Source organism: Lepidochelys olivacea (assembly GCF_965140295.1).
Source record: "Lepidochelys olivacea isolate rLepOli2 genome assembly, chromosome: 1".
Taxonomy (NCBI): Eukaryota; Metazoa; Chordata; order Testudines; family Cheloniidae; genus Lepidochelys; species Lepidochelys olivacea.
This window is the reverse complement of record NC_140411.1, coordinates 187,285,862-187,310,236: the sequence shown is the minus strand read 5'-3', so window position 1 is coordinate 187,310,236 and position 24,375 is coordinate 187,285,862. Positions and strand designations below refer to the sequence as shown.

At 42.2% G+C, this 24,375-nt stretch overlaps 1 protein-coding gene across 2 annotated transcripts in view; it reads left to right on the top strand.

Moving 5' to 3' along the window:
- LOC311514991 (uncharacterized protein) overlaps positions 1-24,123 on the top strand; it is a 78,630-nt gene extending 54,507 nt beyond the window's left edge. Inside the window, exons 4-9 of one of the 2 annotated variants that reach the window (XM_084617766.1) lie at positions 8,749-8,841; positions 11,093-11,413; positions 13,853-13,912; positions 16,097-16,411; positions 21,414-21,515; positions 23,376-24,123. In XM_084617766.1, coding sequence (XP_084473892.1) covers positions 8,772-8,841; positions 11,093-11,413; positions 13,853-13,912; positions 16,097-16,411; positions 21,414-21,515; positions 23,376-23,401 — 894 coding nt within the window. In that variant the 5' untranslated portion in view covers positions 8,749-8,771 and the 3' untranslated portion in view covers positions 23,402-24,123. The remainder of the gene's footprint in view (positions 1-8,748; positions 8,842-11,092; positions 11,414-13,852; positions 13,913-16,096; positions 16,412-21,413; positions 21,516-23,375) is intronic. The other variant, XM_084617765.1, reaches the window with a different exon arrangement.
- Positions 24,124-24,375: the final 252 nt, after the last annotated feature.

Below are 24,375 nucleotides of genomic sequence, written 5' to 3'. Positions count from 1 at the left end.
CATAGGATGGGCCCTAGGTACCTGAGAGAGTGCCCCCCCGTTCCTGACCACGCAGTCCGATGATAGCTATGTTCTACTGAAACCGCAAAACTGTAGAGAGAGATTCGCACATCAGAGACAGAACCTTCAAGAGCTGGACCTAGAGGATGGAACTCACTCCCACAAGCGACAAGAATGACCACACAACTAACCACTTTCCACAGCTAAATGCAGAACATATGACAGTTTTCTCTGTTTCTATACAGGCATACAAAAGACTCCCACACATACAAACACTTAAACACCATATGAACTATTCAAGCTATTTCTCTTGTAGACTGGAAGAGGGGAAAATAATGCATAATTTAAGTACTTGGAAGGCACTCAGATACTGTGGAGTTGGGGTCTGTAAGCCAACCTAGGCCTGAAAACCTTCAGAGAAAAAGCTGTACAAGAATTCCAAGATAAGATCAACTTTTCAGCTGAAAACCTAGTGCAAGAGTTACCATATTTCTGACCAGAATAAAAGATACGGGTTTAAAGAACACAACAAAGTCAGGTGTGGGAACAGCAAGAATGCCCTGCCAGATTGCCTTTGCAGAATGAGAATTCAGATTTGCCCTATTCCTGAAATACCACCTCAAAGATCTCCTCAACTCTCTGGAGGGACTATAACAGTCTGGAGGATATTTAATGCCACAAGTCAGGATGAATGTCATAAAAATAAAGGGAAGGGTAACCACCTTTCTGTACACAGTGCTATAAAATCCCTCCTGGCCAAAGACAAAACCCTTTCACCTGTAAAGGGTTAAGAAGCTAGGATAACCTCGCTGGCACCTGACCAAAATGACCAATGAGGGGACAAGATACTTTCAAATCGGGAGGGGGGAACAAAGGTTTCGTCTGTCTGTGTGATGCTTTTGCCGGGAGCAGATCAGGAATGCAGTCTCAGAACTTCTGTTAGTTAGTAAGTAATCTAGCTAGAAATGCATTAGATTTCCTTTTGTTTAATGGCTGGTAAAATAAGCTGTGCTGGAGGGAATGTGTATTCCTGTTTTTGTGTCTTTTTGTAACTTAAGGTTTTGCCTAGAGGGATTCTCTGTGTTTTGAATCTGATTACCCAGTAAAGTATTTACAATCTTGATTTTACAGAGGTGATTCTTTTACCTTTTCTTTAAATAAAATTCTTCTTTTAAGAACCTGATTGATTTTTCATTGTTCTTAAGATCCAAGGGTTTGGGTCTGTGTTCACCTGTACCAGTTGGTGAGGATTATTATCAAGCCTTCCCCAGGAAAGGGGGTGTAGGGCTTGGGGGGATATTTTGGGGAAAGACGTCTCCAAGTGGTCTCTTTCCCTGTTCTTTGTTTAAAACGCTTGGTGGTGGCAGCATACGGTTCAAGGACAAGGCAAAGTTTGTACCTTGAGGAAGTTTTAAACCTAAGCTGGTAAGAATAAGCTTAGGGGTCTTTCATGCAGGTCCCCACGTCTGTACCCTAGAGTTCAGAGTGGGGAAGGAACCTTGACAATGGAGTTGTGATAAGATCTTGTCAATTTACAGAGCTGACTGAGTGTGAAGCAGGGTCAGAGCGTCTAGCTTGTGTTCAGTTAAAGTTTGTCGTCAGAACTTGTTGGACTTTTGAGTATCCTTATTTTGTTCTGAAATGCAGAGGGAAATTGTGCTGGCTGATACTGCCTCACTTCTGAGTTCTGTCTCATACAGCTGCAGTCACACAGGCCGCCTCTGTTCCCCACTCCTACTTGCACTACCGCATGACAGCTGACAGGCAGGGGGAAGAGGAAGAAGGAGGAGGCTGCAGCAGCATCTGCTGCTGGTGCTATGTGGTAGCTGGGGAAGGTGATGCAGGGTGCAGCTTCATCTCTGTGGCATGGTTCATGTAGGCAGAGGTCTGGTTCTTCCACAATTCCAAGAAACCTCATCATCCTCCCAGAAAATTTCTCTGTAGCCCTGCGGGACAGTCCGACTCTGCTTCCATCACTGGCTTACATCAAAGCAAAAACCTGAAACACCATTGGACTCCAGCAAGTCCCTGCTCAGCTAAACTAACAGATGCTGCAAATTTTTGGAGGGATTAATGTATCTGTTTCTCAATCACTCGCTGTACCCAAGGGGCAAAGTTGACCCCTTGTGGTGTGAAGTCTATAACCTTGCTTCTCGTACACTACGGGCTAGATTCATAAAGGGAGTTAGGTGCCTAACTGCACGTTAGGGGACCAGCTTCAACAAGAGAGACCCACATCAGAATGCCCAATAGCCCAGGAGTTACAGTAATCACCTGAGAGATGGGAGACCCATGCTCTAATTCAGGGGTTCTCAAGCTTCATTGCACCGTGACCCTCTTCTGACAACAACAATTAGTACACGACACCAGGATGGGGGGGACTGACGCCTGAGCCTGCCCAAGCCCTGCCACCCCAGGGCAGGGGACAAAACCAAAGCCCTACTGCCCCAGGCTGGGGGCCTGTAACCTTAGCCCTGCTGCCCAGGCCTGAAGCCCTCAAGCTTGGGCTTTGGCCCTAGGCCCAGAAAGTCTAAGCCAGCCCTGGCAACCCCAGGTCGTGACCCACAGTTTGAGAACCACTACTCTAATTCTTTCTTCTCCCGCAGGTAGGTGGGGGAATTGAACTCAGGTCTCCCATATCCTGGCTAAGTAACCTAATCACTGGACTAACGGTTATAGAGGAGGCAGTGTCCTCCCTCCACCAGCACTCGCATAAGAAATGCCTTAGGTGCTTGGCTCTAGGAGAGACTTTACAGGTGTTTATAACGCTTGCCGATATAGGTGTCTCCCTCCAGCTCAGATTTAGGTGCCAAGCCCCCTGCGAGGGGTGGGGCTTAAGAGACAACCCTTTTGTTTGCCCCTCCCATCGTCTAGCTTAGGTGGCTCCCTGTTCAGTGTCCTGACTCTTAGGTGCCTAAGAATGGGATTCACATCTCCCTCCATTCATTGTATAGGGAGCCTGGGTATCTAACTCAGGCTTTGTGAATCCCAGTGGTTTTCTAGTTGCCTAAAAGTTAGGCATTGCAACGGTCAGTCCCTTTGTGAATCTATGTTCTGCTGTCATGCCGATGGCCAAGTGGTACAAGTTAGGTATGGCAGAAGATATATATTCTAGTCTGTCTTAGAAAACGAGACTCGGCCATTAGTTTGTTCTTGTGCTTATCTGTTGTGTGTGATAGAAATAAAACAAGTTGTGGTTAATTTTCTTTATTGTAAATTATTTCCCACATCCTGTGATGTACTGGTCAGTCTGATGTGTGTCATCTTTGAGCTGCATTAAGTAGGCGCAGTTGGTCTGGTGCAAAGTAGCAGATCAGTTGCTTTAACTTTATCTTCTCTGAAGTCATAGTGAAAAGGGAATATCTGGCTAACCAGACGGTGACTCTCAATGGACAGTCTGAATCTGTGAGCTGAGAGGTTTCTGGACAGATGCATAGAGCCGAGAACAGGTGGGTTGTCATAGTAAGAGGAACAATAGGAAGTTAGGAATCAAGGCAGAATGAGGCTTGCTTTTGGCTCTTATGATTTATTACTTTTACAATGTGATTCTGTTATATTTTGGTTTGCACAACATGTCCATCATGGTGATATCTGAGCACCTTTCAGAGATGCATGAAGTGATGTGACTGGTTTCTGTCACGTACGTTGCCGTCTATACTTCTCTCTTCTCTCAAGGTGTAAATGTGTCTATGGATTTTATTGTTATGCACTGGTATGCTTGTATTCGTTATGGCAAAGTCTAAAAGGTGCATCTTGCACTCGGGATGGAAAGTAGGGAGAATTGAGGTGTCTTAAATCAAACGTTGAGACAGCTCTGGGTCCTACACAGACTTAAACCAAATGTAATTAGGTCATTCTGTTTATTGTTCTCAGACAATATAGTTTTAAAAAATAAATATAGGTGACTCATAAATGCGCATGGAATAGTGCATATAACCCAAGTGAGTATTGGCTTAAAACAATTTCTGATTAATAGTTTTCTTGGTCCATGTACAAGGAGTTGATGGGATCAGATCAGTTTCCAGTGGACAGGTGTTAATGCCATAACAAATAATCACAGCTAACTTTAATTTGCAATGGCACTTTTATCACCAGTCTTGGTAGAAAAGCCAAGTACTGAAAGAGTACAGAGAATACTATTCTGTGATACCTTCTCAGCCATTCCCAGAGGGAGGGAGTTAGGACACGTCTACACCAGAAACTTTTAGCCAGGTAGTAATATTGCTTAGGGTTGTGATATTTTACAACATTTTTATAATGGCAAAAACCCTAGTGTAGTTATTTGGGGAAATTGGTATGAACTATACCAACAAAACTACAGTTATTGCTGGTAGAAGCTGCGTCTACCCTAGGAGGGTTTGCTGGTAGAGCTCCACCAGCCACTCTTTTCTAGTGTAGACTAGACCTCATTCATCTGTAAAATGGGGTGTCACGGGGGGTCTCTCATCACTAGGGCACCTCCTACTGGATGCTCTGGGGATTAGCTCTTTTCAGTTTTGATGCCCCCTTCTGCCACTCATTGCATGCCCTGATGGCTCTCTTTCTTACTTTCTGGATGCTCTCTTCCATGGCTTGGCCCTCCAGCCAGGTCACTAAGTGGTTTTCCCCCTTCCAGGGTATCAAAGTCTTTGCCTACAAACTGTCTTAGGCAGTCTTCCCATTCACTGCTCCAACTGTGCCACTTCCCCAGTGGCTGGTAGGGAACCCAGGCCCACCCTCTACTCCAGGTCCCAGCACAGGGACCCGTTAATCAGCAGCTAAGATCTGTATCGTCTTAAACTTTGCTGTCATTTCACTTAGCCTTTTCCTACACCCTGTCCTTTCCTCCTTCTCTCTCTAATGTTTAGAGAGTGGCTGCAGGCTCCCTCACTGCAGCCGTCTTTTGCTGGCAGCTTCCTGACTTTCTATTAGCCCCCACCTGTTCCTTCTCAGTTGGCTCCATCATGGTTTGTTTAATTCCCCTCAGCTGTGACCTAGATGGTTAATTGGCCCCTTTCCAGCCTCATTAACCCCTTCTAGGCTAGTGTGTGTGTGGGGTAATAGCACTTCCATACCTCACTGGGGTGTTGTGAGGATAAATGCATTAAAGAATTATGAGGCACTCAGATATTATGGTAACTGGGCCATATAAGTACCAGAGCTTCCAGAACAGGTTTGAGACATGGTATTGTGGTAATGTGGGGGAAGCTTTCAGAGCCAGTGCCTATTGTGCAGATAAAAGTCTTCAGTCTCCAAGGGTACCAGCCCTGCACCTTTTATCAGCACTAAATTCATTTTTAAAAAATTTAAAAGTGGCATTTTTCTGTTGAGGCATCAATGCCAATCAAAGGAATGAAATACAGAATATTTATTATTATGGCTTCAACAGTGTTCTAGCTACTATAATCAAGAAAATGTTAGTGAAATACACTGTGTAGCAGTAAATGATGCTAGAGCTAGTTCCATTGTAAAAACTCTATTTTTGGTTGCAATTTTCTCTGTGGTGGGGAAAACAGCACAGCGGCCCAAAACTGTAGCATTTAATTTCAGAAAGGGGAACTATACAAAAATGAGGAAGTTAGTTAAACAGAAATTAAAAGGTACTGTGCCAAAAGTGAAACCCCTGCAAGCGTCATGGAAACTTTTTAAAGACACCGTAATAGAGGCTCAGATTAAATGTATACCCCAAATTAAAAAACATAGTAAGAGAACCAAAAAAGTGCCGCTGTGGCTAAACAACAAAGTAAAAGGAGCACTGAGAGGCAAAAAGGCATCTTTTAAAATGCGGAAGTTCAATCCTAGTGAGGAAAATAGAAGGGAGCATAAACTCTGGCAAACGAAATGTAAAAATATAATTAGGAAGGCCAAAAGAATAATTTGAAGAACAGCTAGCCAAAGATTCAAAAAGTAATAGTAAAAAATTTTTTAAGTACTTCAGAAGCAGGAAGTCTGCTATACAACCAGTGGGGCCATTGGACGATTGAAATGCTAAAGGAACACTCAAGGACGATAAGGCCATTGCGGAGAAACTAAATGAATTCTTTGCATTGGTCTTCATGGTTGAGGATGTGAGGGAGATTCCCAAACCTCAGCCATTCTTTTTAGGTGACAAATCTGAGGAACTGTCGCAGATTGAGGTGTCATTAGAGGAGGTTTTGGAACAAATTGATAAACTAAACAGTAATAAGTCACCAGGACCACATGGTATTCATCCAAGAGTTCTGAAGGAACTCAGTTATGAAATTGCAGAACTACTAACTGTAGTCTGTAACCTATCATTTAAATCAGCTTCTGTACCAAATGACTGGAGGATAGCTAATGTGCCAATTTTTAAAAAGGGCTCCCGAGGTGATCCCAGCAATTACAGGCCAGTAAACCTGACTTCAGTACAGGCAAACTGGTTGAAACTATAGTAAAGAACAAAGTTGTCAGACACATAGATGAACATAATTTCTTGGGAAAGAGTCAACATGTTTTTTGGAAAGGGAAATCATGGCTCACCAATCTATTAGAATTCTTTGAGGGGGTCAACAAGCATGTGGACAAGGGCAATCCAGTGGATATAGTATACTTAGATTTTCAGAAAGCCTTTGACAAGGTCCCTCACCAAAGGTTCTTAAGCAAAATAAGCTGTCATGGATTGGTAACTGATTAAAAGATAGGAAATAAAGGGTAAGAATAAATGGTCAGTTTTCAGAATGGAGAGAGATAAATAATGGTGTCCGCCAGGGGTCAGTACCGGGCCTAGTCCTATTCAACATATTCATAAATGATCTGGAAAAAGGGGTAAACAGTCAAGTGGCAAAATTTGCAGATGATACAAAACTACTCAAGATAGTTAAGTCCCAGGCAGACTGCAAAGAGCTACAAAAGGATCTCTCAAAACTGGGTGACTGGGCAACAAAATGGCAGATGAAATTCAATGCTGGTAAATACAAAGTAATGCACATTGGAAAACAACAATCTCAACTATACATATAAAATGATGGGGTCTAAATTAGCTGTTACCACTCAAGAAAGAGATCTTGGAGTCATTGTGGATAGTTCTCTGAAAACGTCCACTCAATGTGCAGCGGCAGTCAAAAAAGCAAACAGAATGTTGGGAATCATTAAGAAAGGGATAGCTAATAAGACAGAAAATATATTGCCTCTATATAAATTCATGGTATGCCCACATCTTGACTATTGTGTGCAGATGTGGTTGCCCCATCTCGAAAAAGATATATTGGAATTGGAAAAGGTTCAGAAAAGGGCAACAAAAATGATTAGGAGTATGGAACGGCAGCCATATGAGGAGAGATTAATAAGATTAATTTCAGCTTGTAAAGGAGACGACTTGGGGGGATCTGATAGAGGTCTATAAAATCATGACTGGTGTGGAGAAAGTAAATAAGGAAGTGTTATTTATTCCTTCTCATAACACAAGAACTAGGGGGTCACCAAATGAAATTAATATGCAGCAGGTTTAAAATAAACAAAAGGGAGTATTTTTTCACACAATACACAGTCAACCTGTGGAACTCCTTCCCGGAGGATGTTGTGAAAGCCAAGACTATAACATGGTTCAAAAAAGAACTAGATACGTTTATGGATGATAGGTCTATCAATGGCTATTAGCCAGGATGGACAGGGATGGTGTCCTTAGCCTGTTTTTGTGAGGTGATGGTCTGTCCAAGACAGCAGCTGCATTGTGATGACTTTTATGTTGACCTGTAGGCCCAAGATCAGGTCCAGGGCAGGACTAGCTGTGTGGGATTGGATATTTGTAATTATTCCAAATCCAAGTATTAACCTCAGAAAATTCAGAGTAAAGGTTAACCTTACAAGAAATCAAAACTTGTTTAAGTTTGGAAATGCATGGTGAAGGTACCCAAACAACCTTAACACTGTCCTGTAGCGATGCCATGCAATAAACATACAATTATAGTTAATGCATATCACCTTTTGTGGTCTTAGGTAAAATGAAACTGATTTTTAAGGGCACAGCAGATTGTTTCATACAATTTTTATCCAATGATGTCACTATAGTTCAGGATAACAAACTTGTCACAGCAATCAAATGAATGAGCTAGCTGAAACAGTTGAGCTAGATTGTTCCTGGCAGTGTTTATGGTGGAGGACAAATAATATTTCTTGGTCTCGGCCCACAGCTTCACAAAGTTTCGAGTTATGAAGCAAAACTCTTCTGGGTTCATTCAGAGCCTGGACTATCATCTTTCTTTCACTCTAGCGCAATTCCTGTTCGCAGACTGTAATCCATATAGAGGCCGCAATTTTCAAAAGTGGCCTCAGGTTTTGGATGCCTTGCATGAGACACCGCACAATGGATTTTCAGAGTTCCCTGCAGCTTCTGTTGTTTACGACGGGAACTGCAGTTGCTCAGCACTTCTGAAAATCACATGACTCAGACTGGGCATCCAAAATGGAGAGGCATTTGTGACCGGGAAGTCTTAACGAGACCTCAGCGATTAACAGGAACAGGAAGTCATAATCGTAAAATAATAGCCTCTAAGTACAGAAGATCTACATTTGTTTCAGCGTGCTCATTGATTACATGGCTTCACTTCAGGGCCGAGTTAAGATTGTTTGGAAGCCTTAACTGTGGTAACATAGTTATAACCTATTGTTCCCTTCCCACCTCAGCCCCTGGATAAGCCAACAGAGAGTTCATAACTAAAGTTGCAATCCTGTTACAGAGGAAAGTTTGGGAACGAATTGCACAGTTCCCTGTGAGTCCAAGTGATTTTTCTCTATTTTTACCTCCTGCAGTTCACCCTGATCTTTCCTGAAAGATGTATGAAACACAGGCAGCTCTGGTTACTCTCCTCCCCCTCCTCCTTTTCAAACTGTTTCAAGTGGTAGGTAAGTGAGAAAGTTCACTGAGTAAATGCAATTCACTAACTACTCCTAACAACTTAGAGTCTCATCCAGCTGCCAGTGAAGTCAACGGAAAGAATCTTTCCCTGATTTCAGTGGGGGATTGCATCTGGACCCTTCTATCCAACTTTTCAAGATTGCTCAGCATGGAATAGCTCTCACTGTTCTCCATGGGAGCTGCTGGGTCCTGAGCACTTCTTGAAATCTGGCCATTACTGCTGTTACTGAGCAGTTGGCTGTGGAACAGAGGCCGGGATATGATGTATGTCTGCAGGAGTCCCCTCAGGGCTGCAGTCACCAGTGCAGCAGCTGGCTCCCCATCTAGTAGCTCTTAGGTGAAACTCTGCATCCCTGTGCTTTGGTGTCTGTCTGCCCCTTGTTCAGAGCTGCTGGTTCTGCTGCTGCTGGGGCAGCTGTTCCTTCTTCCTTCTCCTTCCAAACTTCTTGCCCTTGGTTTTTCATACCGCCTCTCCAAGTGTTCACTGACTCAGACTCTCCCCGGTGTAGGGTAACCTGATTTCCCAATTTTATAGGGACTTTGTCTTATATAGGCACCTATTACCCCCTACCCCTCTGCTCCAATTTTTCACACTTGCTATCTGGTCACCCTACCCTGTTGGTCTACAGGCAATTCGGTGTCCTTGTTTTGGATGGCACTCCGCCCCAGCGAATTAGGTTTGGTTCTCCTGAGGCCAAGTCTATACAATGGATTTCAGAGTAATGGAGGGAAAGAGAGGAAGGGCTTCATCCAGTCCCACTCTTGCAAACCTAGAGGGATATTTTGAAATTGTAACATGTTAGAGCAAGAGGTTACTGTAATTTACATGTATCAAATTAGAGTAAGGGATTTCTGTAGTTTACACATTTCTCTGACTTCTCAGCATGTAAATTACTCCAATTTGCTCTCCTAGTCCGAGTAGCTTTAAGAAAAGCCTAGGTTAATGTGTCACCAGCATGCCTCCAACTTGTCTCCTAAGAGGTTAGAGAGAGTTTAGAACAAGTATAAATCAGCATAATGTACACATTCCTCCAGTCCCCTCTGTGTGTGTTATGCTAATTTAAATAATTTCTTGGCTTTGTCAGGCCACCTAAAATAGTGGTTGAACTAGCAACATCGCTCAGGTGTGTGTGAATTCGCTCAGGGCTGTAAAAAAAGAGAGAGAAAATTGTGCCCTGTGCGATGTGGTTAGATAGAACTAAGCCCCACTGTGGATGCATTCTTCCCATTAACCGAGCTACAACCTCTCAGAGATGAATTTGCTACAAACACAGCAAACCCCTTCCATTGCTGTAACAAGGGTGTTAAGCAGCGTGGCTGTAGTGGTGCAGTTGTGCCTGTGCAGGCATATCCATAGCCTGATACTCACTTAGGGCTTGTCTACAAGGCGGGGGAGAAAAAGACAGCAGTAGCTAGTGCACACTGTGCACTGAGTGCCTTTGTGCGCAACAGCTTAATGCAATTTGAAAGTGCATTAAATTAAACCACCCCAGAGCACTTTGAGGGTGCCATCAGAGTGTCCACATGGGCAGTTCGTGAGGAGAAGCTAGTATGCTTTAAATTCACACCCTCATTTACTGCACACTAACTTGCACATGTAGTCAATCCCTATTACTCATCTCTGAGTTTGGCCTCATGTCTCTCTCCTATTTCTGAGTTTGACTGAACTTACATTGCAGTCACATCATGTTTCCACTTCCTGAATAAACTGTATTCTTTCTTATGTTTGCGCAGTGCAAAATCTTTTAAAAACTAAATTTAGGTATCTAATTGGACTTCCTTGATACATAACATGATATAAAACCTGGAATAAGTCAGAATCCGGTATTTAATTTACATAAGCATATCATAAAATCTAGCAGGTCTTTTTACAGCCCTTCCACTTCTAGTGGTAATCAAAACAAAATAATACCTTTAAAATAAGGAACTTGAGACCTAGCTGCAAGATCTGACTAAAAAGGATGTCATTCCATTTAGTAATCTACCTGCGCTACCATTTAAACACTTATATAATCCAGTAAGTTAACTAGCCCAGCGTGTTTTTCTAATTTCATAACAGCTAAAGAAATATTGATAAATAAAAACATTTGGGTTTCAGTGCAGTTATTATATTCTCCATTACATATTATTAAAACTTACACCTTGTTATTGTCCTCATACTCCCTGCTCTAAGATAAACAGCTAGAGATAAAGAGGGCAGAATTTCATAGTGTAATGTTCCTTTGTTCTTTTTTTCAGGTGATGTAACTGTTAATTGTATGGTTGAAGTTCAAGTTCCAAGAAATTACCAATATCAGGGCAAACCTGGGGACTCCCTGAGTATAGAGTGTCCAGTAAAGTACTGCACAGAAAAGCCAGCCATAAAGTGGTGCTTGATACAGGGGATGAAGTGCCTACTTCTGAAAGATGGGCCAACAAGACGCTCAGTGTGGAGAGAGGGGAATGTGGCTGTTCTGAACTTTATGTCGATTCAACAGAGTAACAGTGGATTGTATCGTTGCCGAGCTGTTGTGGGCAGCCTGAGCCATGAAAGCCATGCAATAAGGGTTATTGTTAGAGGTGAGTTTGGTACCAGGATCACGTATGCTCCTGCATATTAAATACAGATCTGCTTTTGGATGCTGTTTAATGCATCCCAGGGGGATAAAAATGGTGATGGATGTTCTACTGAAGTATGAAATCTGCACTCATCACTATCCCAGCACCTTACAAATGCACATCAGTCCCGACCTGAGAGAGGTTTGGAATTCTTTCATCTCTTTTAATCTGCATTCAGTTCGAGTGGCTAATGCAACTTGCCCTGTCTACGTTAGGGTTTTAAAGCAGGTTTGCTATCACATTTTACAAATGCACCTTTTTATCTAGCATGGATAAACCTGGATTGGGTCAGGCTCCCTTCAAAACCTGTCAGTGTTATTTTAGCTCCGTGTCCCTGTCTCGGGGGTTGACTATGCTGCCTTTTGAAGGGTCCCAGATGCTACTGGGTTGGAGATTGGGCGACCAGGCCTGAAAATTAAACCCAGATCTTTCTCATGACAGCCCGAGCATTAGTCATAGGGACAGCGCTATTTCATTAAAAACAGCAGTGTAGACATGCCTGCTCAGGCTCTGAAGCCCGGGAAGGGGATTTGGCTTCAGAGCCTGAACTGCAATGTATACACAGTTGTTTTTAGCACAGTAGTGTGAGCCTGAGTCTGTAGACCCAAGCTCTGAGACTTGCTGCCGCAGGTTTTAAAACAAAGTATAGACGCACCCTGTCGCACCAGGCACCAGAACCGAGAATAGGAATTCTTGCACCTCATTCAGGACACAAGATGTAGTATGCTTTGTAGATGAAACTCAGTTGTGTAGTGAAGGAGGCAGGGGACTGCAGAGAGAAAGAATGGTCTGGTGGTTAATGCAGCTGAATGCTGCCCTGGAGAAATGGATTCTATCCCTGCATCTGCCAAAGTTCCTGTACAATGCTAGTCAAGTCACTTAAACCACACTTTTCATGGGTGGTCACTAATTGTGTGTTCCTCATTTTTGGGTGCCCAGCTTGAGACCCTGATTTGCAGAAGTGTTGCTGAGTGCCCACAGCCACAACTGAAGTCAATGGGTTTTCAGTGAACAAAGTCCTATATGATGCTAAGAACTCTGAAATCAGGTCCTAAGCATCTCATATTGGGCACCCAAAATAGTGTATACTTTTCACCTTAATCTCTCTGTGCTTCAGATGTCTCATCTGTAAAATGTGAAAATAAATTAATGAGTGTTTGTGAAGCACTCCAATACTACAGTGATGAGCACCTTAGAAAAGCCCATCAGGAAATGACTAATTCTGTGTTCAGAGCAGGGTCTGAATAGTGAGCAGTAAATAAGTTGTGTGGCTACACATTGAACAATGAGGATAAAACAAAATATAGAATAGGTGATCGTTCAGTAAGTATTGTCCATCCTGTGCACTGAATGAGGCAGGGGCCCTGCGGCCAGATTCTTCCCTGTGTATTTTATCTGTCCTGTACTTGTCTGCCTTTCTTCTCTGTTCTTTTTACCTTCTCATCTCTCTCTCTCTTTCCCCTCCCTCTTCCACCTTTTTGTCCCCCCCCATTTGTTTTCTTATTCCCCCTCTCAGTTCCTCCGGGCAGCAACAGAAGACTACAGACTGCTTCAAGGAGGGGCATCCATTAGTGGCTTCATGAGTCTAGAGAGACACGTTCTTGTAGCTTAAGCTGAGTGCCAGATTTTGTGGCCTTGTCCCTGTGAGCTGCTCCCATGGCCACCTGCATTAGGGGCCACTGTAGGAGAAAGGAGAGGAAGTGGGTGATTTCCAAGGAGCCACCTCCTGCGTTACTCACAACCACAATTGCACAATGGGGAAGAGAAAATTTGATCTCATGGAACTTGTTCCACCACCCACTGGTGTGAATTCCTCACAAACCACTAAGCCTTGAAAACATTACAGGTGCTGAAACTTCTTAAAATTACAAGAAAGAAAATTAAAATAAACAAGAAAGGCAGTGCCTGGAAGAAAGAAAGTATTATCCCCATTTTACAGATGGGGCATTGAGGCAGAGATATTGATTGCCCAAGACCACACAGGAAGTCTGTAGCAGAGTCACAAATTAAATTCAGATCTTCTGAGTTCCAGTCCAGTGCCTTAATTGCAAGACTACCCATTTCTGTGGGATGGGACATGGGAAATTCACCACAAGTAAAAACAAATTAACAGGTGGCTGTCAGTCTTCTCTTCTCCCATCCTACATGTCACCCTCCTCTCCTCTCAGGAACACGGCCATTTCCTATGTTGTTGTCTTTCTAAATGTGTCTACTCTGGGGAGTGTTCAGCTGAGAAGGATAGGCACAAGAGCTGCCATACACCTTTCCCTTTCCTTCCTGGTAGGTAAAGTCATAATGCCAACTGTTCCTGAACTACTGTCGCACAGGACAGGACGCGTGGAAGACCAGGATAAACTGATTTACCAATAAGTCACGCTCCGTTATTTTTTTATTTTTCAGAAACCACTGACTTCATTCCCATGACTTGTGAGCCCCAGGTCCTGCCGGGCAACCTGGCTGGTAAGTGCCTCACCAGGTCCTGCAGCATCCCCTTGTGCTGGGCCACCGAGCATGGGATGCCCCCCATGGGCCTTATGCCCCCCATGTGGACCCTGGAGCTCCCACCCCAGCCTTGTGGTCTTCCTGCCTCCCCTGTCCTTTGGGGCTGGTATCCAGAGCCCTCTCCAGCCCCCTCCCTCCTTCCCCAGCTGGCCTCTTTCCCTCCTCAGGCTGCCTCTAGTCACCTGCTTCTGCCACATCCCAGCCTCTCCACACCTCCCCAGGGCTGCTGTCTCGAGTCTCTTTGGTCCCCCCACTACCCGGAGCCTCCTTTCTGCCCCTCTGCTATCCCAGTCCCCAAAGGTGAATAGTACCACTAGCTGGATCATAGTCCAATAGATTCATCTCCTGGCTCTGAGCTCAAAAGTACTCATATACTCATACCCTCCTTTGCTGCCCAGATCCCAGTCCACACCCATTCCTCTTCTCCCCCCCTCCCCCGACCTCCCATCTCTGCTACTTGGCTCAGTTGGGGGCACGGAGGAACCTTTGGGGATGGGGTGAGTGGCAATTCCAGGCAACTTGGTCCAGCTCTGTGCATCCAGTTTTCAGTTTATGGAAATATGGTCACCCTACGCACGGAGGAGCAGAGGGATTGTGTAAGTGCAGTTGCTCCCTGGGTTGCACTGGGCCCAGTGAAGGCAGGAAGAGCTGGAGGAGGACACTAGAGGTATCAAAACCCACTCTGTAATTTTACATATTGTCTCAGATGTTTCCACTAAATGACGGAATCCACAAAGTAAAATTTTAGTGCTACGTGTGCAGAGAATCATAGACTATCAGGGTTGGAAGGGACCTCAGGAGGTCATCTAGTCCAACCCCCTGCTCAAAGCAGGACCAATCCCCAATTAAATCATCCCAGCCAGAGCTTCTAGTAGAACTGGGTGGGCTGCTGAGACGAAAATAAAAACTGACTGGAACCCTGGCTCAAACCAAACGAAACCAAACCTCTTCTGAAGTTTGAAAAATTCAGTTCTTTATCCCTTTTCAGCTTTGGTTTCCTACGCATTTCCTTGTTCTCGCTGGAAGAAGAAATGATCGTACTGAAGTATTGCCAGAGGGCTTGAGTACTAAACTGCTGGGGTTGGGCTAGGATGTTTGTTTGGTTTTTTGTTATATCTATGGCAATCCAAACACACAGAAAGTATTGGAAATCTCAAGAAAAATTCAGTCCTCATAAGATTTCCAGCCCAGTCTTGCCCAGGGGCCAAATTCAGTGGGAATTGTACCTGCTTAAGATGAGGCTTCATTTAATGCATGTAATTCATCTAGATCAAATAAATTGGGGTGTTTATCTGAAATTGTCCAAATGTTGGGGTGTTTATTGGAACTTCTGAACATTTTAGAGGTTTACTTGTCACAAATTCCTTCACAGTGGTGCCACCCTGCAACAGCGTGAAGTAAACTAGTGATATGATCACTTTGATACCTGCTAGAATGAAGGAGTGACAGGTTACTGCCTCTTACCATCCTGGTTCTTATGGCAGCTTTGAAATGGCTTTTTTGGATGAGAATTTTCTAACATTTCAACATAACTCTTTATTTAGTCTTTTATGAGAGATTTGCCTTTTGCACTACCACATCATGGAGATCTTTGACTGAGGAGAGTTAGGTGGGACTCCCTTCAGAGCCTAGCAGTGTTATTCCTATTTTGATGCCCCTTAACTCTGGGGTGATCGTGCTACCTCTGAAGCGCTCTCAGATCCTGCTGGCTTTGATCAAGGGAGATCAAGCCTGGAAATTAAAACTCAATCTTTTGGGTGAAAGCCCAGAGCAATGATCTCATGGTCACCAGGCTGGCCATGATAAAATTACTGAGCAGGAGGGAAGGGAGAATACAAATCAGGCTTCATCCCAATAAAGGTCATTTAATGGTGATTATAGCCTGGCACAAAAAGAGGCTATGGGTCTGCGGAGAGATAAATCTTGTTGATCAGTATCTTTGTCCCACGCCTCACACAATTAGCTATTTAAAGCTGTGCACCGATAATACCTCCAAATGGACCTGGGATCTACTTCATGGGGAGGTTTCCATGGAGTACAAGAGCAGAAACATTAATCTGAGGGGAATTCAGAATTTGCTCATCTGTAATCGCATCCTAAGTGACACTTTTCATTTTTCTTTCCTTCTTGTATCCTCTCCAGATAACGTCGTGCTGTCTTCAGTGACTGGTTACAGGGCTGTGCTGAGTTGCTCTAATATGTCACTAGTGAATCTTATCTCAGCAGTATGGAAGATAAGACTAAGGGATGGAGCTTGCTGTTTATTAGCATACAGGGCTGATTTAAATAAAACTGTCAGAACAAATTGCAGTGAGAGGATGGACTGGGCAGCTCGACCTGATCATGACCCCACCCTTCAGATTCACCCTGTGAGACTCTCTGATGAAGGATATTACATGTGTGAAATTGCAAACATTGATGGAAGTCTCCATCAGAACTACACTCTGAGTGTGTTAGGTAAGAAACACCTTGTGTCACATTCCCACCCAGTGGAGTGCAGCCCAGAACTACAGCATGTAATGGGCAGGGGGCAACTGATGTGTCACTTCCCACGGGCTTGAGTGGAAAAATCAGGCAAAATTCCAGGGTTGGTGGGACCCAGGCAGGGAGGGAAGGAACAGCCTCCTTGCTCCTCCTGCTGCCACCTCAGCTTCATCCCCATCCCAGCCAGACCAGAGGTGGATGGGACACTCCCACTCTCTGGTGCTTTCTGTACCTGGCCAGGAGTTTCAGTCTCCTCAGTCAGAGACCTGTAGGGATACTCTGGGCTGCCTCTGTGTTTGTGGCCATTCTATTCAGGATGTATATGATCACTCTCCCTTCCATCTTGGACTCTACTCATAGAGATGCAGCCTCATACATAGTTCCCCACCCCACCCATGGCTATAGGCTTGGAGGTCGGACCACAGTAACACCGGGCAATGCCCTGACACCTCTCCATGACTGGGGGTGTCTGTGAGCTATAACCAGGGAGCATCAGCCAGAGCTACATCCCTACATGTGCCCCAGCGTTGCCAACTCTTGCAACTTGACCACAAGTCCCATGGTTTTGCCTTCGGCTGCAAGAGCTCTCATGATGATGTGAAAAGCTCCTGCCCTCACATGATTTTGGAGCTGGTGCCCTTTCTCACTTCCTTTCCACTTCCAGCAGCTACATGTTTCCTGATTCCTCCCTCAATGTTCCCAGCAGCCACCTGCTTTCCTCTTCCCCAGCCCCAGTAGGTAGCTGCTTCCCTTCGTCTCTCCCTCTCTCCAGCTTTCTGAAGCTCCTGCTCACCCGTCCTCATCACTCCTTGGCTCAAATGGGGAAGTGAAGTTTTGTGCAGCCACATTAGAGATTGTCTCACTAATAACAGCACCAATGTCCCTCACGTGGTCCCTCCAGCTCCCAAAGCAGCAGTAGGGGACATTAATGAGTTTTTCACACTAGTGAGAAATGCCACATCTAGAGCTGCACAGACTTTGGCGGCTATGGAAACAGGTACCTGCCATGGCCTGGGAGGCCGAGAGCTAGGGACAAGGACTTGCAGGCACTCAGTGCAAAATGGCATAAAGGTGACTGTGTGGGAACAGCTCTTGCAAGAGTTCCTGCAGCCAAGGGCAAAATCATCTTTGAACACATTCGCAAGAGCCGGCGGTACTGTGTTTGTCTCACACACATTGGAGGTGGGCAGAGGACAGACTAAAATCAGAAGAGAGACTAAAAAACATGATTTAATCTTTTTAAAGAATCTCATGATTTGTATGCTGGTCTCATGATTTGGGATTATGTATGGGAATTTCCAGGGAATTCAGAGACTCACTGTTCTGACATCTCGAAAACACCTATTTGGAGGGAAAAGATCTATAGAAATATTCTGGGGTCACTTCCCTGCTCTGGTACATCTGATTTACTGGGGAGTAACTACATTGATTTCAATGTAGTTACACTGGACAATCAAACCTGCTATAGCAGCTCTAAAGAAAAAGTGATGTATTTTTTAAAATCCCTTTCTTAGAACTCTACAGAGTTTCCATAAACTTTTTGATAGAGCTTCAACCAAATATTCTGTAATGATAATAAGATCTTCCCTTGGCTTTTGAGTCTTCAGCAGCAGAAACAATTTGCCTACAACTGATTTAACCAAGTATCCAGAGGTCCATAGCATCTATGTGGTTCACCAAATGCATTTTCAAGAAGCGCTCAGCGTTGCTCTAACTCTGCACCCATAGAAGTCAATGGGACTGTCACCACTGATTTCAGTGGAAACCACGTGGGCCAATGCCGAGCACTTTTGAAAATCCCACCCTTGGTGTCCAAGCATTAAAAATTCACAACTACATGAAAATTTTTTAAGGGGGCTTTGGTTATTCTGATACTCTGAGACCGAGTGGACTCAGTATTGCGTTAGTATATTTTGTGTGTATGTTTGCCCTCCTCAAGCTACATTGTTAGTAGCTCACTTGCCAAACTACAAAACAAATGGGAATCAGACTTCATTCTTCACTCCAGTTATTGCATGCCAAGAACTACACTGATGCAACAGCGAGATCTCGACGATGCAAAAGTCATGTGATTTCAGAATTAAGGCTGACAGCAAATTTGCAGAGAAACCAGATGTATGTAGTTGGGACTGAGGTACAGAATGTTTGAGTGAAGAAGAGTGGAGGTGCAGCCGTGTATGTATAGATGGGATTCTGGTTACTCTGTTTTTTAGTAGCAGCTGGCTAGACCTTGAATATCTGAGGAGGCCAATGAAGATTTATTTGCACTGTATCTTGTCATCTGTTGACAGCAAAAATATATATGTATTATACCATGACATCAGCCACTGCTGACCGCAAAATATGTCTTCACTAGGGCTGTTGATTAATCACAGTTAACTCATGCTAACTCAAAAATTAATAACAATTAAAAAAATTAATCATGATTAATTACTGTTTTAATCACATTGTTAAACAATAGAATCCCAATTGAAATGTGTTAAATATTTTTGATGTTTTTCTACATTTTCAAATATAATGATTTCTATTACAACAAAGTGTACAGTGCTTAATATTATTTTTATTACAAATATTTGCACTGTAAAAATGATAAACAAAAGAGATAGTATTTTGCAGTTCACCTCATACAATTACCGTAGGGCAATCTCTTTATCGCGAAAGTGTAACTTACATATGTAGATTTTTTGTTGTTGTTATATAACTGCACTCAAAAACAAAACAATGTAAAACTTTAGAGCCTAAAGTCCACTCAGCCTTACTTCTTTTTCAGCCAATCGCTAAGACAAACAGGTTTGTTTACATTTATGGGAGATACTGCTGCCTGCTTCTTATTTACAATGTCACCTGAAAGTGAGAACAGGTGTTCGCATGGCACTTTTGTAGCCAGTGTTGCAAGGTATTTACGTGCCAGATATGCTAAACATTCGTATGCCCCTTCATGCTTTGGCCACCATTCCATGCTGATGATACTCGTTAAAAAAATAATGCGTTAATTAAATTTGTGACTGAACTCTTTGGGGGGAGAATTGTACATCCCCTGCTCTGTTTTACCCTCATTCTGCCATATATTTCATGTTATAGCAGTCTCAGATGACGACCCAGCACATGTTGTTTGTTTTAAGAACACTTTCACTCCAGATTTGACAAAACACAAAGAAGGTACCAATATAAGATTTCTAAAGATAGTTACGGCACTCGACCCAAGGTTTAAGAATCTGAAGTTCCTTCCAAAATCTGAGCGGGACGAGGTGTGGAGCACGCTTTCAGAAGTCTTAAAAGAACAACACTCCGATGAGGAAACTACAGAACCCGAACCACCAAAAAACAAAATCAATCTTCTGCTGGTGTCATCTGACACAGATAATGAAAATGAACATGTGTTGTTGGTCCGCTCTACTTTGGATCATTATCGAACAGAACCCATCATCAGCTTGGACGCATGACCTCTGGAATGGTGGTTGAAGCATGAAGGAACATATGAATCTTTAGTGCATCTGGCACATATATATTTTGCGACACCAACTACAACAGTGACATGCGAACATCTGTTCTCACTTTCAGGTGACATTGTAAACAAGAAGTGGGCAGCATTCTCTCCTGCAAATTGTAACCAAACTTATTTGTCTAAGTGATTGGCTGAAGTAGGACTGAGTGGACTTGTAGGCTCTAAAGCTTTAGGTTGTTTTATTTTTGGATGCAGTTTTTTTTGTACATAATTCTACATTTGTAAGTTCAATTTTCATGATAAAGAGATTGCACTATAGTACTTGTATGAGGAGAATTGAAAAATATTATTTCTTTTTATACAGTTAAATATTTGTAATAAAAAATAAATATAAAGTGAGCACTGTACACTTTGTATTCTATGTTGTAATTGAAATCTATATATTTGAAAATATAGAAAACATCCAAAAATATTGAAGTAAATGGTATTCTATTATTGTTTAATCGTGCAATTAATAACAATTAATTGTTTAGTTGCTTGACAGCCCTAGTCTGCACTATATAAAAACCCACTGTATTATCTCTTCTAACTAGAAATCACTCTCATGGCCAACATCCTGAGAGTTTCACTTACCCACTCATTACTTATCTCTCACTTCTTCACCAAACAGTCACTCCTGGCTAAGTCACTACCGCTGTCACTCACCAATGTACCACTCCACAGTACTGTCTACCAGGACTTACGTTCCTGACTTTTGTGAAATATTATTAAGTACTAATAGCTGCCAGACCTGGGCAAAGGGAACAGTTGCGACCTTATGTTCTCCTGATCTTGAAAAAAAAGAAATTATTGTTCTTTTGTATTGTTCCTGATTTGCTTTCTCTTTTCTTTCTCTGGCCCATTTTTTCCCCTTGGAGATTCTTCCATGGCTGCACCTTCATGGATCCAGAGAACTGAAATTTGTATGCACATTGCTGATCTGGCCGCAGTATACCTCTAGCTTGCAGTACACCTATAATCTACTAAGATATACATGTTGCTACACAACATGTATCATCACTGGGTTCAGTAAGACAGAGATCTAATAGTGTTTTAATAAAAAGCCTGTTCATTAATGGAAAATAATAGTAGTCACCATAGGAAATGCTGCTACAAGAAGAAAATATGTTGCTGTTCATGGTGTTTTATGTAGCGTACGCATACCTATGGATGGAGATAGGAATTAACAGACAGTGAGCCTGTCCATGTCTCTAAAGTGACTCCCTTCCTTAAGCCACCTTTCTATGACTTTCGTCAATTAAAATCACCCCAGAAATGTGTCCTTGTCCGCCTAAACTTTCCGTATCATGTGTGCACACCCACTTTTCAATTGGTTAATGTAGAGATCAGGTGGATCATCTACCCATTTTATCCTGAATATCCTCTAGTCAGAGGATTTGTGACTTGATTGAGACACCATCTACCAGTGACACCACCTGTGGATTTTCTCTCCTACACTGTAACTATTAATATCTTTCTCTATCTTCCTAGAGCACGAGGGATTTTCCCTTCTACTTCACTATCTCCTGACAGGCAGCATCATTTCCTGTGTCATTATTGTGACTATTTTATACTGTACTTTACAACACAGAGGTAAGTCACTTGGAGCTTAGTCAGTGACTCCTGTCAAGCAGAAGACAACACCCTAATACCCATATGACAGGTAAGGGGAGTGGAGGAAAACACTTAGGTGCTTGGTCAAATTGTCTCTTTGTGCAGACGGTGGGGCATAGCTAGGCCCCGCAATGGAAAGACAGCAGAAACAGGGTATTAGTTAATTTAGTTGTAGACCAAACATTTTAAAAATTATATTAAAATCCTACCAAATATTCCCTTTTCTCTTTGCCTGAATAAGTTTCAGAGCTATGGGACATCTCCCTGACCCCTTTGTTTTGAAGGCAGGAAAGGTAAACCTCTAACCTCCACTAATAAAATACTATTGCTTTAAAGTTATACTACCTGACACATTGCTGAGAATGAATACAAAGTTTTATTCCTGATGGGCCATATTTTCCTTTCACCCTGGCCTTACACCAATGTAATTCTACTGACTTCAATGCAATTACTTCTGAAAGGACAATAACAGTAGTCACTGATATTCCATTTGGCATCCAATGTCATTTAGTTGAGAGTCTGAAACGGGAAGATTTTAGGAGTAAACTGTGACCATTACATACTATTGACATTTCATTAGTATTTCTGTTGGGCAGAGATCAGAGAGCATTAAATTTCATTCCCACATTCTGAAGAAGGTTGGCTTTAGAAAAGAGTGGATAAAAATAAATTTTAAAAATGTAAAAAAAATCTGATTTTGATTTAAATTAATTAAATTAATTTTGATTATTTAAATTAGGTTTATTTTTAAAAGAAAAATGTATTTATTTCAAATTATGACAACCTATGTTTTAGCCTAAATTTACTATAATCTATCAAAATCATTTAAATGAAATTAAAAAAATTAAGCAGTACATGTTTGCTGATGAAATTTTAAAGAAAGTCAAACCATTGAACTGGTGGAAATCACTGGCTAAGCACCTGGAACTAGACTTTGTTGAAGTGCTAAACCAGCTTTTGACAGCAGTAGCCGCCTCTGCAGGTGCAGAGAGAATATTTTCTTCATTTCAGTTTATTCAGCTATTCAGTTCAGTGACTAATTCACTCAAAGTTGAGAAACCGATTCGAGTTGAAAAAGCAGGGAAGTTTGTTCTACTCTTCCTATTTATGAATAAAAATGAGGTGTGGGGATGAGATCTGCTAGTTCTAAAACCTTGAAGGACATGAAAACAAGCCGTTCAATTCACTAACTACAGATATTTCCTTTGTTTAATAAATCAGTTAGTTTTAAATGTTAAACAAGTTTGATGAACTTACTTCCCCTTATGTAGCCAGCATATTTAAGGTAGTTTTATTTAACTAATAAATAAAACAAGTTTTAAATTATGTTTTTGCGCATTTTTAAATGAATTGCAATTTCCATCAGAATGCAGCTTGACAGTAATCGTGAGTGTAAAACTAATCTAGTAAATAAGAAAATCATCATTCACTATTTTCTAACATAATAAAAATGTAAAAATTAAAAATCTAAAATAAAAGTATGCTGAACTATACAATTGCTTATATAAATGTGTGTAGACATAGCTATCTTCCGGGTTAGCAAAAAATAGTACCATATTAAGTATAAAGACCATATTTACTTGCAAATCAACATGTTTTAATGGTTACCACCCAATGACAATCAGTCTTTCATTAGGAAAATAACTAAAAAGTAATAATGCAAAAAAACAATTAAAATGTATTATTTAAATAAAGGTTATCAGCTTGCTGATTTCAATTGTGATTAAAATCAGTGATTTAAATCACTTTGATTTAAATCACTCAACTCTGCTTTAGATTTTCTGTTTTGGTGGATTTAGATATGTATTTTTTAAACTTTTATTATTCTTTCCATTTCAGTGTTACCCCAGTTCCTGGTGGGGTGATGTAAAATTGCTGGCTTAATCTCTTCCTGTTTGGGTGATGCATCCTTCCCAATCAGATCCCTGACTAAAAAGATAATTGTCCCTGGAAACCCCGGTTCTGCTTCCTACTGGAAGAATTTACAGGGACTAGTTAGGTGGATCGTAAAGATGTGTTGTCCTCTGTGGAATATCCAAGGGTACTGATCTTGGGTCTGGTTCCTATCAAACAGAGAGCGTGCCACACTCAAAGGGGAAGACTGGATCTGAGATTGTATGAACATCCCATCCAGGCAGGTCCTGACTTTTGTAGTTATTTACATGGATGAAGCATATACCATAGCTCCCTCCCAGCCTGCTTCTGCCATCTGACTTCTAGTAAGGTGAAGAAGGAGCCACTTCCAGCTTCCTCCACAGGGGAAAAAGAGGAGCCAATTCCTCTACCACCTCCTTCTCCTATTCCAGGAGATGCTGGTGTACCTTACACACTCTCTTCTGTTCCCTCCTGAAGAGGACTGATTCTCCTTCTGGAGTGGAGGGAGGCGAACACCTCTAGTGGTGCCTTTTTATTTTCCACCTTCCACCCTAATAGTACAGACTGTGCGTGTAAGAGGGACCGAGAGCTACAGCATGAGATGTAATCTTTAATGGTCCCAGGTTACTGGATGCTTCTTGAATCAAAACATAGAGACTCAATGGTAAGGTAACTAGATCTAGTTGAATTATGTTTTGAATAATTCATCTGATAAATGTAGCCCTTTTTTCTGCTCATGAATGATCTATAAACAGGTAATTTTTGTTAATAATTTTGTTGTACAATGCACAGATTTTAAGCAGAAAATGTAAATTAGTGATTGCTTGCAAACCTGTCAGCATGAATATTAGCTATTAAATTTGCTATTCATGTAGTATGGTCACATGATATTGTTTCTGTTCTCTGAGTGGATGAACTAAGCTTTTATAAACAAGAGGATTTCCTTTTTCTGGTCTTGAATTAC